This window comes from Pteropus vampyrus, unplaced genomic scaffold, assembly GCF_000151845.1.
Source record: "Pteropus vampyrus isolate Shadow unplaced genomic scaffold, Pvam_2.0 Scaffold28, whole genome shotgun sequence".
Classification (NCBI taxonomy): domain Eukaryota; kingdom Metazoa; phylum Chordata; class Mammalia; order Chiroptera; family Pteropodidae; genus Pteropus; species Pteropus vampyrus.
The window spans coordinates 1,088,924-1,108,504 of NW_011888809.1; the positions used below are offsets into that span (position 1 = coordinate 1,088,924).

At 48.4% G+C, this 19,581-nt stretch overlaps 1 protein-coding gene across 3 annotated transcripts in view; it reads left to right on the top strand.

The window, feature by feature from the left end:
- KIF3C (kinesin family member 3C) overlaps nucleotides 1–19,581 on the top strand; it is a 33,891-nt gene that overhangs the window by 2,437 nt on the left and 11,873 nt on the right. For 2 of the 3 annotated variants that reach the window (XM_011356533.2, XM_011356535.2), the window contains exons 1-5: nucleotides 7–1,943; nucleotides 16,350–16,451; nucleotides 17,127–17,249; nucleotides 18,394–18,512; nucleotides 18,989–19,105. In XM_011356533.2, coding sequence (XP_011354835.1) covers nucleotides 387–1,943; nucleotides 16,350–16,451; nucleotides 17,127–17,249; nucleotides 18,394–18,512; nucleotides 18,989–19,105 — 2,018 coding nt within the window. In that variant the 5' untranslated portion in view covers nucleotides 7–386. Of the gene's footprint in view, nucleotides 1–6; nucleotides 1,944–16,349; nucleotides 16,452–17,126; nucleotides 17,250–18,393; nucleotides 18,513–18,988; nucleotides 19,106–19,581 lie in introns of those variants that run through there. The other variant, XM_011356534.2, reaches the window with a different exon arrangement.

Here is a 19,581-nt window from a genome sequence, read left to right on the forward strand (position 1 = left end):
AGCTCTGCTGCCCACCCCCCGCCCCATCCCATTCTCCTCTTCCTTTATCTCATTGTTGCCGTAGCTGTTTACGGCAGCGCCTCTCTGCCCCAGCATGGGGCGGGCTCTGGGCACTGCCATTCGGCCGGCGCAGCTCCCGCGGCTGCCCGGGGATTCTGCTTAATTCTCCCTGCCCAGCGGGTGCAGCGAGGACCGGAGAGCGGAGGAGGCCCGGACTGCAGCAGCGGCGGGGCCACCTCCCAGCATCCCCACCCTCGGAGGCTGCATGCGGATTGAAGAGTGGCGCCTGGGGGCTGGGCCGGCCCTGCTGATACCTACCTAGGGAGGACCACAGGACCGCCCGGGCTGCAGAGCCGGCCACGGGGCGGGAAGAACAGAGGAGCAAGATGGCCAGTAAAGCCAAGGCCAGCGAGGCCCTGAAGGTGGTGGCCCGGTGCCGCCCCTTTAGCCGAAAGGAGGAGGCTGCTGGTCACGAGCAGATCCTGACCATGGACGTGAAACTGGGCCAGGTGACTCTGCGGAACCCCCGTGCTGCCCTGGGGGAGCTGCCCAAGACCTTCACCTTTGATGCCGTGTATGATGCCAGCTCCAAGCAGGCAGACTTGTATGATGAAACCGTGAGGCCCCTGGTAGACTCGGTGCTTCAGGGTTTTAATGGCACAGTGTTTGCCTATGGCCAGACGGGCACTGGCAAGACCTACACCATGCAGGGGACCTGGGTGGAGCCCGAGCTTCGCGGGGTCATCCCCAATGCCTTTGAGCACATCTTCACCCACATCTCGCGCTCCCAGAACCAGCAGTACCTGGTCCGGGCCTCCTACCTGGAGATCTACCAGGAGGAGATTCGAGACCTGCTCTCCAAGGAGCCTGGTAAGAGGCTGGAGCTGAAGGAAAACCCGGAGACAGGCGTCTACATCAAGGACCTCTCCTCCTTTGTCACCAAGAATGTCAAGGAGATCGAGCACGTTATGAACCTGGGGAACCAGACCCGGGCGGTGGGCAGCACACACATGAATGAAGTCAGTTCCCGCTCCCACGCCATCTTTGTCATCACTGTGGAGTGCAGTGAGCGTGGCACTGATGGCCAAGACCATATCCGTGTGGGCAAGCTCAACCTGGTGGACCTGGCTGGCAGTGAAAGACAAAACAAGGCGGGCCCCAACACAGCTGGAGGGACAGCCACACAGCCTACCGGTAGTGGCGGCGGTGGAGGGGGCAGTGGTGGTGGAGAAAGGCCAAAGGAAGCCTCCAAAATCAACCTCTCACTGTCTGCCCTGGGCAATGTGATCGCTGCTCTGGCGGGCAACAGGAGCACCCACATCCCCTACCGGGACTCCAAGCTGACCCGGCTGCTCCAGGACTCTCTAGGGGGCAATGCCAAGACCATCATGGTGGCCACCCTGGGGCCAGCTTCTCATAGCTACGACGAGAGCCTCTCTACCCTGCGCTTTGCCAACCGGGCCAAGAACATCAAGAATAAGCCCCGGGTGAATGAGGACCCCAAAGACACACTGCTGCGGGAATTCCAGGAAGAGATCGCCCGCTTGAAGGCCCAGCTGGAGAAGAAGGGCATGCTGGGGAAGCGGCTCCGGAGGAAGAGCAGCCGCAGGAAGAAGGCCGTGTCAGCCCCGGCCGGGTACCCTGAGGGCCCTGTGATCGAGGCCTGGGTGGCTGAAGAGGAGGATGACAACAACAACAACCACCGCCCGCCCCAGCCCATCCTGGAGTCGGCCTTGGACAAGAACATGGAGAATTACCTGCAGGAGCAGAAGGAGCGGCTGGAGGAGGAGAAGGCGGCCATCCAGGATGACCGTAGCCTGGTGAGCGAGGAGAAGCAGAAGCTACTGGAGGAGAAGCAGAAGCTGCTAGAAGAGAAGGAGAAGATGCTGGAAGACCTGCGGCGTGAGCAGCAGGCCACAGAGCTGCTTGCAGCCAAGTACAAGGTAAGAGCCCTAGAGGGACCAGGGGCGTCCAGAGGTCCCCAGAGGGATCTGGGCTGGAAGGTTTTTCTTTGCAGGTCTGTGACCTGGCCTGAAGCACCATACACTGCCCTCCTGCCAAATGCTCCCCTGGAGCAGCCAGGTAAATTCCAGGCAGAGCCTCGCAGGAACACCTAGGAGGACAGATGGACACACACACACACACACACACACACACACACACACACACACACACACACACACACACACACTGCAAAGCAGGCAGGCCGTCTCTCAAGCCAATGAGCTTGGGCTGGTCTGACCTGCTGCATGTCAGTCTCTGCCGATGGCTCCTAGTGGCATTCAGGTCCACAGAACTGGCAGGCAGGCCCTCAGCCTCATTTGGGTGCGGGTTCTCACTCTCGTATAGCCTCCTCCCCTGTGATCTCTGCCCTCTGCAGCACCTTCAAACCTTATACCATTTTAATAATATCTGACATTTGGATAACATTTAATAGTTTACAAAATGCTCCACATACATGATCTTATTTGATCCTTACAGTAGCCATCTGGGGTAGTGGTTCTTAAATCCCCCTTTTACAAGTGAGGAACTAAGACTCAGAGAAGTGACATGATCAAGCTTCTATGCTGCAAAGTGGCAAAGCTGAGCAGGAACCCATGGACCTTGTGCTCTTTCAGTTCTTGGATGGCAAGGCAGGACCATGAATGGATTCTGCTCCCTGTGAAAGCAGTCCATGTGAGGTAGACCCCATTGCATGGTATCATTAGGAAATTTGGAGGATCACACAGAGGGTAGAAAGAGCCCCGGGCTCTACACTGAAGACCTGGAATCTAGGCCTAGCTATTCTACAGCTCATTGAGAGACCTTGTATAAGTTGCTTCCTTTTCCCCTCAAGCCTCAGTTTCTCTATTTGTAAAACAGAAGGTTGGCTTGGGTGATTTCTGAGGCTCTTCCAACCTATTAATTCTTTGACCTTTATTAATCTGAGACGTAAACTAACTGGCCCCCACACCCAGGCCTCATCCCAGTAAGGTCTAATTCTCCATTGCCCTGAGAGATGTCAGGGCCTCAGTGTCGTTCCTGAGCTGATCTCTCTGCAAGGGAGCCTCCAGGCCTTAGGTGAGACTAAGTTACAGAAGCCCCTGCTGACCAGCCACAGATTTGCCAAATTTCAGTGCTGCAGATGCCATTAGTCAATGTTCCTGGCATCTTTAGGTTCCCAGAACCTTCAACACTGGGGGTTGGAGGAAGGACACAGAGAATCATGAGCCGATCACTTCCTGGGGAGAGCAGAATATTACCATTTCTTATTCCTTCTCAGGAGCGTGGGCTGGCAGCAGGGAAGGCCAGTCTGGAGAGGGAGAGCTGTAGCCGCTGGAAGGATGACAGATGAGCTAGATGCCATTGTCTGTGTTACGAGAATGTGCTGCTGCACCAGGGGCCCTGGTCTTTGCATATTTAATATTTAATTCACTTCCCTGAGCCCAGCAAGGGTTATGCTAAGCCACTTCCTCAAACGAAGGATCAGGGGCTGGCACGTTTTAGGCCACCCTGGGAGAAGCAGGATGTGAAAGGCAGGACTCAGCTCTCCCTAGGAGGAAGGGAATCCAGCCAGCCTGGTGCTCGCCACTGGGAAATTTTACATGGTCTGTTATTGCTTTCACTGCCAAGAACACCCTCCCAGCCACCGGCATGCCCCTTGCTCCCCGTCCCGTTTCCCCTTAAGTCTGGGAGGTGAGGGAGGCTAAGAGAGTACAGAAGTGTACTTCAGCGCTGAAGAAATGGGTGGAGGGGATGAAGAAAAGACTCTAGTGGGGTTCTTTCCATTGAGAACAATGGGATCTCCCACTGTTGGTGACTGACTGGCTCCCTCAGTAAGACTCTTGGATCTAAGGCAATGTGGGGCACAGATAATAGAACAGTCAAGAGATCAGGGCAGCTCATGCCAGAATTCTTGCACCAAAGGCATAGCCCTTAGAACTCCATCTTAGAGCTGGCAGGGACTTTGGAAAACGGAGGCTGGGACTTGCCCGAGGCCACATAGGAAATTTAAGGAGATTCCAGACTCTATATTTGGCCCAGCCTCTTTCTATTACACCAGAGTCCTACTTGATAATCAGAGTGCTTCATTTTTACATGACACTTAGACATCTTGATCTCTTATAATCCTCCTAGCAACTCCAAGAGATGATGTATTATTTCCGTTTTACAGTTAATGAAAACCAAAGCTGTGGAGGTCGAGTGACTATTTTGGTGACCCTGGCTGATAAGTGTTGGAGCCAGGACTGGAACCCAGGTTTTTTGTGGCCCCAGACATGTGTTCTAAGTTATCATAGAGCCTTCCATGTTTGCTCACTGTGTGACTCAGGGCAAAGGCCTTTGCCTCTCTAGGCCTCAGGTTTCCATTCGCCTAATGAGAAGTCTGACATAGCTCTCCGGGGAGTGGGTGAAATGGTTATTGTGTGCCAGGCTTTCAGAATAAGCAAAGGGGGAGGAGTGCCTGAGAAATTCCAGGAGGGGAATGATTCCATATCCTGTGACTTCTCGTCCGGCCCAGCCCTGGACAGACAGCGGGAGCAAGCCCAGAATGGAGCCTAGACCGAGAACTCCAACCTCCCTAAGGCCCCTACAGCACCTCCTGGTTCACTGTTGGGTATTTCTAGATGGAGGAGACGGTTTGAGGGCTTTTGAGGGATCCTCAGGGTAAAGAGGGGAGGAACATGTTAGAGATAATCCCAGGCCTGCCTATTTCACAGGGTTATGCTGAAGACTGAATGAGACCATTAGTGTGAGGGCATTTGAAATATGCTACAAACACCAAATAAATGGAGGACATTAGCAGCCACCAGGTGGCTTCTGTCTGCCAAGCAGGGGTCCAGTGATCTCCAGGACTGACATCTTTGCTATTAGTTTAACTCCTTCCTTCTCCTGCCAACTCAACTGTCTTGCCATAATCCTGCAGCCCTGGGGGCAGAGCCAGGCAAGAAAGATCAAGGAGAACAGAGGCAAGACCAGATCAGAAGTCAAGAGCTTGGGTCTCTCCTGGAAATAAGCTGAGCTTTTGCTCCCCATCTACAACACCCTCCAGTTCCTACTTTCTGAGTTATGGCATCAACTCCCCTTCTCACCTCCCCCCATTCCCTTCTTCCAGTTCACACCAGCCTCTGGGGGCAGCTAAGCAGTAGCTGATGTGACCCAGTGCCCTCATTCACTCTCCGACGCATCTAACAGTCTGTCTCGCCTGCTTTCCCTGCTTGCCACCTCTAGGCTCCCCATTCCCTTTGTTCTCCCCTCACTGTGTACAACCATGGCTGTCTCCTTGGAGTCTCCTTTCGTCTCTCCTTTTATATTGGGCATCAGGAGATGTTAGGGTATTCAAATAAATGTGTGAGGATTTGTGATTGTGATCAGTGCCCTGTTTATCATCAAACATTAGCGATCCCTACTATGTGTATCTCTTGGGGGCCGGATAGCATACTAGGCCTGTGAGGGAGGAGAGCAGGTCAAGTCCCAGACTGACCCACACCGAGGTTGGCTCTGCATAGGGAAAACTCAAATGTTTGTGCACAATGCAACATTCTGTGATGAAAACTGGTGAATGCATGCTGATTGCTTGGGAGAAGGCTTACTTTACTCAAATTTAATTGTGCAAGAAAACGTTTTTAAATGACTGCTTTAATTTTAAACTTCATTTTTTGAGGGATTGGACTAGATGATTTCTAAAACTTTGATTCTAGATACTTAGAAGTAAAGGAGGGTATTTAGAAGAGGCCAGGGCTGCAGATGGCACAAAATGCAGGCTCCAGCTGAAGAGAGGAATAGAAGAGGTAGAAAACCACTGCTCACTGATCCCCAAGTAAGTCTGGAGGGAGAAGAGCAGGGGGGTCTTGACTAGAGCCCAGCTCTCTCTGCAGTGGGTGTAAAAAAGAGACCATGCCGCCCCAAAAGCCATAGGGATGAGGTTACCGCAGGGAGCACAAACTGCATTGACTTTTTACCATCCCCTTTGTGGGTCCCTCTTCTTCCTCCTACCTCTCAACATGAAAGATTAACCAAAAATGGATATGCAAGAGAGGGAGTTTTAAACCTGAGAAACAACAGTAATAGCAATAATAATTCCATTTACCTAACACTTGGTAGGTGCCAAGTACTATACTATGTATTATATACAAATTATTTCATATAATACCCAAGGCTCCTTCCAAGAAAGGTCTTGGTACTATTCCCATTTTATAAATGAGAAAATGAGACCCCTTAAGGTTCAGTAACTTGCCCAAGACCACATGGTTTGCATATGGCAAATCTAGTTGAGTCCAGGTTGGTTTGACACAAAATTTGACCCTCTTTTATGCTTAAAAACTAGAAATTATCAAGTTGGGAACTGGTCGTTGGGAAGGTGATGAAAAAATGACAGAAGCTGCTGTAGACATGTTGAATTTGAGGTGACAAAACCCAGTGGACAGCTGGTGATGATCAGTAGAATTTAGAAGCAAACACAAGACTAGAAATGAAAATTGGGGGCTCATCTTTAGAAGAAGGGAGCTCAAATGAGACCTATAGCCCTCTGTTCTTGATACTTTCTCCCTCTATGTCTGTGACTCCCACATCGAGATTTCATTTCCTGGTCTCTCTGCTAACCTTATTTTGTAGAGTGCTGTATTCAGAGCACAGGCATGAGTGTCAGGCAGGCCTGGGTTTCGTTACTTACTAGTTCTGAGACCTCAGTTTCTTTATAAAACGGAATGATAATAGTTCCTATGTCATACTGTGGAGAGCATTAAATGAGATAATTGATGTTAAAGCATTTTGCACAGTTCCTGGCATATAAGAGTTCAGTAAATTATAACTGTATTACTGTTACCTCCAACTGCCTAATAGATGTTTTCACTTGGCCACCTACCTAATATGTCAAAACATATGTCAAAACACATCATGTTTTAGACGGGCATTCAAGGCCTACCAGAGTCTAGTTGCAATATTCAGTTTTCCTGCCCTAACAAGCCACTCCAACAGCAGAACATCACAGCCAGCTGGTCCACCTTTATCCTTTGATCTTAATATGTGCCTCACTGCCCTCAGGCTGGTTGTACTGTTTTTGTATCCTAGATTGTCCTGGGAATCAGGAAGTGGGAGTTATGGGAGCAAGTTAAGCTCAGTATAAAAGAACTTTTTACTTAGAATTGGGCCGTTTCAAGAGGTGTAATGGGCTCCAATGCCTAGAAGTGTTTAAGGAGAAACTGAATGTCAGAAGTGCTCTAAAGGGATCCATGTATCAGAAAAGCCATTGAACCAGATGATCATCAAAATCACCTCCTCTTAAAAGTTCTTAATTGTTAAGGTAGCACCTTCTAGAGCAAAATATAAAATGTTTCATCTTTTTTTCCCCAAAATGTTTCATCCTTTTGAAAATTGACATCAGAGGGTTTAAATTCAATGTATGAATTCAACCAATAATCAGAGATATGTTTCAGCTCTCTATTATGGCCACTTAGAGATAGACAATGTGAAGAAGAGAAGAAAGAAGAAAATGGAAAAGAAATAGAGGGGAACAGTAAAGAGAGGAAAGAGAAATAAAGTCATAGAATGAGGGAGAAAGAAAGTGGGTAAAGGTACACAGCGAGGTTTCTGGGGAGAAGAAGCTCCAATTGAGAGAGAACGTATTGTAGAGGAGTTAAATACTCTGTTTCATTCCACTGCCCTGATCTTGATGTTAGTCTCCAAATAGGGCTGTACTCAGTTTCCAGAGACTCCACAATAATATAGGGAGTGTCTACTTTCTCAAAGCTAGTCTGATTTCACCAAGGACACCAGCCCCATGCCAAACACTCTGGTATTTATGGGCCTCGGTAATCAAGGGACTGTGTATATCTCCAAACCCATTCCAGCTGAGTCATCCATGATCCTTGAGAGAAGCCTTGAGATAACAAGTGACCAGTGCTCCAGGCTGGGTCTGGCATTTAGGTCAGAGTTCACGGTCTCTTGTCATCAATGGAAGCAGTGACTTATACTCCTTCTTATCCCTGGTGGGTGTGATCAGTTAACAGAATTGTTGTGACCTGGGGGAATTTTGTAAAGATTGGGCCAGCAGGAAGTATACACAACTAAAACATTTCCCTTAGAGTTCTGGCCATCAAATTATGTGGAGGCTCAGCAGGCCTTTTAGTACAGTGTTGGGTTTTCCTTGATGTGTGTTGTCTGAAGGGGCGTATTATTATATTGCTCCTCGTCATTTTCAACCCCCAGGGAGCACAAGATTGGATGAAGTAGCTGTGATAATGTTCTCATTGTGCTCTGAGGACTAGGAGGAAGGGCCTGGAATTCAACTAGAGAAGGGCACCCTTCTCCTGCCTGTGCCCCACCAGCCTGCTGCGCCTGGCCGGTCTGGGGCACTACTGAGAGCTGCTAAACCAGGTGGCCTGTCTGAGATCCTGTAGCCCTGCAGGCTGTGCAAGGCAGATCCCTATGCTCAGAGCTTACGGGGCACCTGCACTTGTGGTTTGGTGTATCTAGAATTTTTAATATTCTCTGACATTCCTGGGCCTTAACTCCTGGTCCGACTGAAGAGTTACTTTCTAGTTGCCTCCCTTTCCTCCCAGATATACTCAACACAGGAGTACCAGGCCTTGGGTTGAACTGTTTCTACAGCACTAGGTAATGGACCTGCAGGCTTTCTTCTTTCTTGAGGTGGGCCAACAGAGTAATAATAATAACAACAGTAGTAATAATAATGGTAGCTACCATTTCTTTAATGCATGTTCAATGTCAAGCACTCTGCTCTATTTGTTATGTGCATTGTTTATTCAGTCCCTACAATAGCACCATAAAGTAGTACAGTTTTAATCTCCATGTGACAAATGAGGACACAGAGGTACATTAAGGAAGGAAAAACCCGCAGTCATATGCCCAGGAAGTATTAGGATCAGAATATAAGCATATGTCTGCCTGACTCCAAAGCCCATGACTTCACCTGTATACTGTAATACCAACTCAGAAAGGACAGGTTTATGCCAGATCCCTGGCTAATAGGCCCCAGTGGGAGCTCTTGTCTGCTGAGATGATTAACTCATCTCTGTCCTTCCGTGTGATGCAAACCCCCAGCTGCTGACCTCAGCCGAGCGCCATTCATTCCTATAATCAACAAATCTTTTTTGAGTACCCACAGCCAAGAACATAAATCAGCTATTATAGTTGACTTTGTTTTTAAATTATTTAAGCTTCTGGAAGGAATCATGAGAACTCCTTAATAGTAATTATCTCTAAGTATTTTATACCTTTTTTTACTTTTATCTTTTTTTTTTTTTTTTTTTTGGGCAAGCATATATTACTTTGTTAATTAAACAAAAATTAATCTAAATTTTTTGAGGGAGAAAAATTATAACAGAAAAGTGTTAACACCTAATTGGAAGGTTGGTTTAAAAGTAATAAATAATTGAGGGAAATTCAGGGTCAATAATAATACTCAAAGGTACCCAGATATTGATAATCCTGTGACCTTGGACAAGTCATATCCCCGCCCAGGGACTGTAAAAAATGATCAATAGATGTTTCTTTGCTTTCCGCACCATTTGCTGATTCACCTTGGAAGCAGCGGGTCAGGAGCCCAGGATGTGAGATTGGCCTGAATGAGGGACAGTGAGGGCTGGAGAGGCATGACCAAGCATCGCCTGGGAGCTGGAGGCTGCATGACCCAGTATGACCCGCCTAAGTCCTCTGGGCCTTGTAAAATGCTGAGTCTGCGCTTTGTCCATCCTTAGGTCTCTTCTAGTTCTGATGTTGTAACATTTTATTGTCTGGCTGGATTTGCATCCCTGGTGCTGAAGAGAAACCCTGTAGAATACCACAACTAAGCCAGAGAAATAGGAGAGAAAGACAAAGGTCAGGATCAGATCTGAGGTGCTCATGGTTTTCTTACTGGAGTAGATGGGCTGACATTGTCCTTGCCGCTTTTCTGCAAAGTGGACTGGAGCACTCTGGGCATCCATACCCTGCCTGTCCAGTATGAGGCTGGAGTAGAGTATAGCACAGCGCACCTCACTCCTCAGCCCATATGTCTCCTGCTCTCTAATTGTTCTCTCTTCTTGAAGAGAGAATTCTGAAATCTGAAAAACCAATCACTGGTGTCTTTTGAGCCATCCAAGGAGACTCAAGGCAGGAAATTCAGACTCAGTCTCCTCATTTGCGACACCCTCCCCCCCACGCCTCCTCAAAGCAGAAAATCACTGAAAAGAGCACTGTTCATCCCTTCACCATTGTCTTTCATTTTTTTCTTCCCTTACTGCTGGCTCCTCAAGATCTACAACTAGCCACAAAAGGAGAAACAGGTCTGTGATGGAGTGGCTCTATTTCCCAAGAGACGGTTGCACTAATTGTTTTCGTTTTGCTCTTTGTGTTGAGTGCTGGGTAAAGTTTAATCAAGTACTGAAACAGCAAGTAACCACTGATGTTCGATTGTACTTTGTCTTTTACCAAGTACTTTCACATCTATTCTTCAACTCACCATTCTCACCCCATATTACAGATGAAAAAACTGACATCTAGAGGCTGAGGCCCTAGATTTCGTAGCAAACAGGGTGGCAGAGTGTGTTCCAGGACTCAGGCTGTCTTGCCCAGCACTCTTTGTGTCATTCTACCATGGAACTTGTGAGGTGGTTCTTCTCATGAGCATTCCAGGTTTTAACTTCTCTTAGGGATGGTAATGATACTGACAGCCTCCTCCAAGCACACGGTTAGGAGCTCTAGCTTGCTCATCTCAGAGGCCCCATAAGAGCCTCACGCAGGCAGAAGCATCTGCTCATCTTAGAGGCCCCATAAGAGCCTCACGCAGGCAGAAGCATCCTCAGCAGAGCCCTGCCTGTTTCAACTGGAGAAGAAAGAAATGGTGCTCTGAGCTTTCCTGATGGTTCCTGAGTTGGTAAAGGTACAAATACCAAAAGTTGCTTCTTTTCAAGGTGCCTACCTGCCTGAACCTGGGAGACTAGTGTAGAAGAGGGAAAACTTAGAATTAAGAAGCTGGTGTTCAAGTATCACTTTGGCCATTTACTGGCACCGTAACTTTGAGCAAGTCACTTCACCTGTCTGAGCCTTAATTTTCTTTTATGTCCTTGTTATCTCATAAGGTTCTTGTGATAATTAAATAGGATGATTAAGGTAAAAAGAACCTAGACTAGCTGCAGGCACATGGCACGTTGCATCAGAGATGCTTGTCTCCTGCAAAATGCCATAGATTAGCTGGCAGTGACAGAGCAGAGCCTGTTTGACTTCTCTGTCCTTGTAAAATTATACCTGATAGTATCTTCTCAGGGGAGTGGCTGGCTGGGCCTGGCTGTCTCCATTCTGGCTTTCCAGATCAGCACTTAATGAGTCCTGGGGCCTCCTTTCTTTGCTTTCTGGTTTTATATTCCAGTTGCTCCTGGAGTAGGAAAAGGTGAGCCTCTGAATATCCCAAGCTGTGCTGCAAACGGACATGATCCCTAGGGTGATCTTGGCTGTTAATTGTCATAACAGCTGACCTGCCTCTAATACCTGGAATCAAGACCATGACCAAATTAGGAAATTATCTGGAAAGTACATAGTCATCATAGGAGCAGATACACATAAAGATTCTAGGCTTAGAGTACTCTATCTCTGGGCCTCAGTTTCTTCATCTTTAAAGCCAAGGGGGTTGGGGCTAATGATTCTCTGAGGTCACCTTAGTTCCCTGTGATTTGCATCCTTCTCTCCAGAGTCAGATCATGGTATTCTGGAGTTCACAGCCCTGTCTATTCCACCCCCACAGCATCTTCTGGCCTTTTAGTTGCACTGGATCAGTAGAACCAAACCCAGTCCTGCCTATGGGCTCCACCCACCTGTATTCCTTTGCTCTGAGAGATCACAAAGACAGCATTAACTTGCTCAATTCAGAGCTCCAGGGAACCTCTGGGGACTAGGAGCCCCATATTCCCAGCCTCTCTGCTTAGTACCCCCCAGCTTGAATTAGGCACAGGCATTTGAGGCATTTCTGTCCCTCCTCTCCCTCCACGGGTGATAGTTAAGGACAAAGATCTCTAAAGAAAAAGAGGAGATGGACATTAGTATCCTAGAGAAATGGGGAAAATTAAAAGCAAAAGCAAAAAACAAAAACTTGTTTCTGAGAAAAGAATGGAAGCTCACGCATGACATATTTCAGAGTATGAGGGTAAAGCGGACAACCTGAGTTGAGGTCTGGGAGCAGAAGGGGGCTGAGACCTTGCACTTGGATTGAGGCCCACTCACAGATTTCGTGCCAGGACCAACCCCTTCTTCTAGCACAATACAAGTTCTGTCAGGCAGGCTTGGCTGATAGTGTGGGTTGGCCAAGTGTGCAAGACTTGGCAAATCCAGTTGTCATTCAGACCACATCTGCGCTTGATTCCGGTGGGCAGGCAGAGAAGCACAGGGGCAATGGGCAAGCGGAATGCGGATGATAATGAGCAGTTAGAAAGGCATAATCCAGGAATTCTTTTCGTGGAGCCCAGGGCTCAGCCAGAAGAAGAGATCCTGAAGGAAAGTTCTAGGTCCAGAGAAGAGGCCCAACATGAATGCAGATTAGCAAGAACCAACACAGAACCCAGTCCCGGGAATCACGTCATGGGGATGGGGGTGGGAAGAGGGTTGGGATTTGGAGGCCTGGTGGTCTTGGCTGATGCATCAAATTCCAGGCCTGCCTGGCAGCTCAATTTCTGCCTGACAATGTCCAAATGAGTTACCCAGTTTTTGAATCCATTTGGATGTTGTCAGACAGAATTTTGAATGAGGAGAACATGGGGACCAGGTGCAGGTAGCTGGTGAAGGTGGAGGGTAAATAAACAAAGAATTATTTTGAATTAGAGGTCTACCTCATTAACCAATCACCAACAAAAGCTTAAAAGGGTATATTGTGAAAGCGGAGATTAGACCTCCACAAGACCACCTTAAAGGTAGAGAGAATATAAAATAAATGGGGAGGCTCAATTTGATATCTATTATTATAGCAGATTTTAAAAAATAATGGTAATACTTCATGCATATGACATTCTAATAAAAGTGGTTTATTATTTATTTTCAGCAGTAGTTTAAGTGGTATAAACCGTTAGAAAGGTAACTCGACTATATGTTCTAAGATGCACAAAATGTTTATAACCCTTTATCCAATCCTCAAATTTCCTTCAAAGAAAATCATCTAAAACAATAAATTATATGCACAATGGTGTTTATTACAAAATTGTAAACAATCAATAATAGTTTTATAATGGGGATTAATTAAATATATTATGATTTATCCACTCTAAATATTATGCAATTATTAAACTTATAACCATAAATATTATGGAAGTAATAGACAATGCTTGAGATATTTGATAAAGTGGAAATAGCAGGACTTAAGCTTAGATTTATACCATATCTATAAATATGAAGAAATTGTGCGTGCATATGGAAAACTCTGGAAAATAAAAGAAGCTGATTAGCTATGATGAGGGAAATGTGAAGTCTTTTCTCATTTTGTTTTATTTCTGTGATTATTTTGATGTTAGTGTAATTTTTTTTCCTGAAAGGAGAGGAAGATAATAAATGCTTAAAAATGTGTCCCCAGAGTCCCTTAATAAATGATTAAGAATTTAATAAATTCTCCTGAGGTATCAAATTCCATAAATTTATTACTTTCCGTAAACAGTAGGACTTCCCTTTATTTGTCCCAAAAATTCAAGGTATAAGCTTTTTTATTCTGTGTACCAGGATTGATTGGAAAAGTCTAGATTTTTGCTTTTCACACCTGTTTTGATTGTATAGTTTTGGGCCTGTCCTCTTAACCTTCTTTTGTCTTTGCAGACTAAAAAGTCCTATTTTTTGAAGTTTCTTAGAATAGCCCTCCTTTTGATGGTTTTAGCCACCTTCCTTTGGATATTCTCTCTCCTTTGTGTCCCCCGAGATGCAGGGAGGGAACTGTGCATAGTACTCCAGATTCAGCTGCATCATGGTTTTATATAAGGATACAATGACTTTTATTTTGTTTCCAAAAAGCCTCCGTGAAGGTGCCTGGCCAGATGCTATTGGCTTTTTTAGCTGTGGCAGCATATTAAGCCAGTGTCTTCTGGGAACAATAGAAATTGACTTTCCCCTCCTTTTTTTTTTGGCTTATAACTGATGGCTCACAGCTATCATTTAATGAGTAGAGCTAGAAGTACTTTTTCCCAACATGTAAAACTGTAATTGAAGCTCATCTACCATTTTTTGTCGGCTTACATGGCCTAGAAATTCTTTCTCGTGCTTTACTACCTGGAAGGATATGGGAGCATCTGTGAAGCTAGGTATTTCACCAGTGCACACTTTCTAACAGAGACTAGTCCCAGCATTTAACATATGAACATTTTTCCATCTGAGGGGATGCCTGTTTATTTGTTTCCTTTTCCTAATCTGTTATGAGAAGGTACGTTCATTTTTTCATCGCTTTACCACCCCCTCCCCATGTAACTTTGAATAACCTCTGATGTGGAGCCCTGCCAGCAGCATTTTGACCTCTAAAGCCCTGGCCACCAGCTTCCCCAAGTAATGTAATAACCTTGGAGATTAGTCAGACATGATTTCCTCTTGCTGGAAACATGTTGCTTTTCTTTTAGCAGGTTCTGCTTCCTAAAGCACTCAACAAAATGTCTATAGTAGAGCAGACTTTGGGGTGTATCCTGCAAGGAGTGGAGGCCCATTAAATAGTTTGCAGGACTTGCGTTTTCGGTGTCTCCCCCTGGGCGTAATGCGGAGATGGATGGAAGGGGAAGCTCATGGCAGCGATCCAGATGAGGATCGCAGTGAAGTCAGCAGGTCTCATGAGGATGAAAAGGAGGGAATGATGTGAGCCATACCAAGAAGACAGACTTGATGGTATTTAACAACTGGCCAGATATAGGGAGTGTGTGAAACGCCAGGCTGCAGTGAGGGGGCTGGGGAGAGGGGGTTTAGGGTGAAGTAGGTGAGGTGCCTAGGCCATAAAATTTAAGGAGTTGCTCACTCAAGGGGTGGTGCAAGTGCCAACCCTGAGTGAGAAGGAAGAGTCTAGGATGAGAGTCTAAGAGCCACTGGAGGACACCTTTCTCCACAGCAGCTCTCCTTGGCCTCTGAAGCTGCATGGCGCTTCTCTGAATGGCCCAGCTTTGCTCAATGTCCTCTAGTACCTTCATGCGGTCCAACCTCTGACCTCCCAAAAGCAACCCTTAACCCCTGTCCTGCTCTGACCCCTTTGTGAGGTTCTCACAGGTGGCACAGGGGTCCCTGTCTCTGACAGCACCCCCTGCTTTGAGAGCCCACAAAGCAGGTCAGCTAGTTCCACTGGGAAAAATTCCAGTGGGGAGGCAGCCAAATTCTTCTGGTGGCTCAAGGTGATTTCAACCTTCCAGGAGGCCTGGGATGAAACCAGAGGACAGCTAGAGCACCCTGGGCAGCACCCTCTGATTAGCAGTAGTGAAAATGCATTTTATGTAGTCACAACATACACAGCTTATATAAATCTGTTATCATTTAAGCTTCAGATGCAACAGGTACCTACGGAATGTCCGTGCCAAGCACTGGGCTAGGGGCTCACGAGTGAGACTAGAGGTGGTGGATTCAAATGTCACCTCTTTGTTGACTAGCTGCATGACCTTAGGTTAGTTACTCTGTTTCTTCACTTGTTAATAGGGGACAGTAGCAGTACCTCAGTCTTAGGGTGGAGATGGAGACAGTGTCCGTTAAGGGCTTAGTTCAGCCCCTAGCGTATATAGTACTCAGCAAATGTTTTCTATCCATCCTAGATCATGGGCGGTTCCCATATTATAGATGTGAGAACTTAACGGGGTAACTTGGCCAAGGCTTTGTAGTTAGTAGGTAGAACCTGGGTCTTTTTCTAGCCACCTCCAAAGCTCATGTGCTTCTGGGGCCCCATATGCCCCTTTGTCTTCTCCCTTTGGCTTTCCTTCTGTGTTCCACATCAGACTAAAGTTAGACCCTTTTCTATTGCCTTGTTGAGGCCCTCTTCCTGAGTCTGGAGCCAGTGAGCTAAAGGCTGGACTACACAGTGGCTCTGTCTTCCGTCTCTCCCTCCTGAACCCCAACTGGGCGCTGATCGCCTGCACCCCTATCCCAGGCATGGTGAACCACCTTCCGTCTGGATTCAAAGCAAACGGATCAGGGGTCCTATATTCCCCAGGGTATTCCCTCTCTTATTCTCACCCAATGGTCCTGCTGACAATGGGAGCCTTGTACTGAGAGGCCCAAGAGGCTAAAGGACAAAACTTCATTCTTGTTGAGAGCCACAAAGATCCATCTGGGACACATCTTGTGTCCCTTCCTGGAAGGACCACAGAGACCAGAGAAGGAAAGCCTCTCCACTTGGGGATTCTGTGGCCCTTTGAAAAGCCTGTCTCTAAACTCCTCTGTGTCCCCAGGCCATGGAGAGCAAGCTGCTCATTGGGGGCAGGAACATCATGGATCACACCAACGAGCAGCAAAAGATGTTGGAGCTGAAGAGGCAGGAGATTGCTGAGCAGGTAGGGCTGGGGCTTCAGGTCCCTGGGGGCGCGTGGCCTTGAGGTCTTATCTGGGGGGCTCTGGGCAGTAAGCCATGGTGGCCTCAGGATCCCTGGAACAGTGCTGAGACCCTAAGATATGCCTCCCTGGGTCCCATGAGTCCACCAGCACAGGGCCTGCTAGCTGGTAGGTGAGAGAGAGTGATGGCTCTCCATGGTCAGCCTCCACAGGGCTTCTAGCACTAATTCTGGGGCCTTTTACAAGGGTGAATGTTCTTTGCCAAGTGAATGACTGTTCTAAATCATCAAGAACCACAATTTATTGGTCTTACCAGTCGACTTTAATACTAGATGGGGAGAGGGCAAAGCAGCTGGAAATCCATAGACAGACGTCTGTCTTTGTGGTTGACACCTCTGGAATGCAGCGGTGTTTAGGGCTGGGCTCTCCATCCTAATGGGCGGTGCCTGGCAAAGGCATAGCCATAGGAGCTGAGAAGAAGGTTCAGAGAGGCTCCACTGAGGATGGGGTGGGAGCAGTGGACATAGGCCACGGGACGCTCCCTTCTTCCCCACTGGCATCTGCGGCCACAGTGAAGCCAGGCCCCATGGTAGGCAGAGTGAGCCTGTCCCCAAGCTCCCTTGGCCCTCCCCAGTACGTGTTGCTTCTCTGAGCCCCTGTGCCCTGCCATGGCCTAGAAACGCCGTGAGCGGGAAATGCAGCAGGAGATGATGCTCCGAGATGAGGAGACCATGGAGCTCCGGGGCACCTACACGTCCCTGCAGCAAGAGGTGGAAGTCAAAACCAAGAAACTCAAGAAGGTGAGGTGCCACAGCGGAACGGGGTCAAGGCGTGTGATGGCCTGGCAGCCTCTGCCCAAAGACGGCCACCTGCCCAAGGGGTTTGTGCTTTAAGGCCTCTTCCTACTTTGTTTTAACTGCTGAACCCTAATTACACTGCCTGGGCTACTGGAGTGGGGTGAGGAGCGGCGAAAGCCAGGGTCTGGTGTTGGGGGCTGGACTCAGCCAATAAACTGGAATGCCATCACTTCCAGTTTCGGGGTTGCTGTCCTCATGTTCCTGGGTAACTTCCCCCTTTACGGTATCACCGAGGAGTCATAGTTTGGGTAGCTGGGCCTAGAGTGGGGGGAGGGGCGAAGGGAGGGAGCCTGAGAAGACTTGAGCCTGGGGGAGCTCTAGAGAGGAAACACAGGGCCCTCGAGGACACCTGAAGGGATGAGAATATCTAGCCACTAGGACCCTGCAAAGTCCATGGACAAGGAAAGATGTGTGCATAAGATGAGGGTCAAGGGCAGGAAGCAGCAAGTTCCCGTCTGGATTCTGGGAAGCTCCTGGAGAGCTCTTAGCATTGCTGATGTGGCTGCCCCGGAACAGGCCACGCAGAGGCTCAGCCACAAAGGCAGTTTCCAGGGACACACCTCTCAGTGGGTTAGGACGGGAGAGCCGAGTCAGTGCTGCCCTCCACCCTCCCACTTTTGAGAGCCCCTGGAGAGGCAGGAGTAGGATGGATCACGTTCCGAACTGGCTTAGGCCCCCTCTTCTCCTCAAGCCCTGGACCAGAAGTCCTATACTTACGTTCTGATTCTGGTTCTGTCAATTATTTGTGTGGCCTTGAGCAAATCTGTGTCTGAGTTTCCTCATCTGTGAAAAAAATATGTTAGACCGAAAGGTCCCCTGGAACCCTTCCAGTATGAACAGTCCACGATGCCGACAGCAGCTGAGAGAGAGCAGGTAGCAGGTTACAGTGTTGGAGGGATGGGGTAGCCCTTTGAATATCCTGTCCCGATTCATGGTGGGGCAGTAGATACGAGATTCAGACCAGGCCCTGGCCTCATCCTGTGCTGAGCTGGTGGACCCTGAGCCTGCAGCTGTCGGGGCCCAAGCTGGGTGGCTGGGGCCTCCTGGCCTAACGGTGCAACCTCTGAGCTGCACCTGTCCTTCCCAGCTCTACGCCAAGCTGCAGGCGGTGAAGGCGGAGATCCAGGACCAGCATGATGAGTACATCCGTGTGCGGCAAGACCTGGAGGAGGCACAGAATGAGCAGACCCGGGAACTTAAGCTCAAGTAGGCCCCTCTTCCCATTCCTCGTCCTCACAGCCATCCCTCAGTCCCCAGGCCTCTCCTTGACAGGCTCTTCTCCTTCTCGGCCTCGTTCCAACTGTGTACTCATCCATGAGTCCAGGTGTCTTGGGAACAGAACGGGCCTGAGGGACGAGGGAGAGGCCTAGGTTCTGGAGTTTCTTCCACCTCCTGTCTCCATCTCCTTCCCTCTTCGGCCTGCTTTGGATGAACCCGCCAATGAACATGCTGAGTGCAGGCCGAAAGGAATCCCTACGGCCCTGTGCCTATGCTCTTTGCATAAGAAAGTGATTTTAAGGTCTATTATTTCTATAGGGATCCCTGCCCCCCAACTTTTTGGTTTCTCCAACTCCTCTGTTCCCTCTGCCTCTTTGCTTCTTGCTTCTGATCCTTCAACCTTCACATACCGGTGTGGTTTCTCACTCCCCAATCCCCCATCTCTATATCGTTCCTGCTCCCAGGTACCTGATTATTGAGAACTTCATCCCCCCTGAGGAGAAGAACAAGATCATGAACCGGCTTTTCCTGGACTGTGAGGAGGAGCAGTGGAAGTTCCAGCCGCTCGTGCCAGCTGGAGTGTGAGTCTCTCATCCAGTCTGGGCCTAGGGACTTGCAAGCCCACCCAGGTTGGGGATGGCCAGGCCCTGCAGGGAGCCAGAGGTTTTTATGGATTGGGGAGGGGTGGGGCAGATACAGAGGGAGAGTGGATTTCTCAGGACCTAATGTAGGGGTCTCCATGAAGGAAGAGTGTTGTGACAAAAACAAAGTGTCTCCTTGGTTTTGAGTGTAGAAAATACCCTGTGTGGGGCCTACGGAGGGGAGGGAGAGGATTTCAGCCTCCTGGCAGTCCCAGCAAGTGCTAACATTTGGCTGGTCCGGTGAATACTTGGTGCCAAGAACATCAATAGTTTGCCTTCCTGTGTACAGGGCTCTGTGCGAGACTGCATACAGAAGGTAAGTCAGACACGATCAGAGCTCGCAGTCCAATGAGAAATACAGAGAAGTAACCAGATTAGAAAATGACAGAGGTGTGATCCAGTCTTTATAAGCTCAC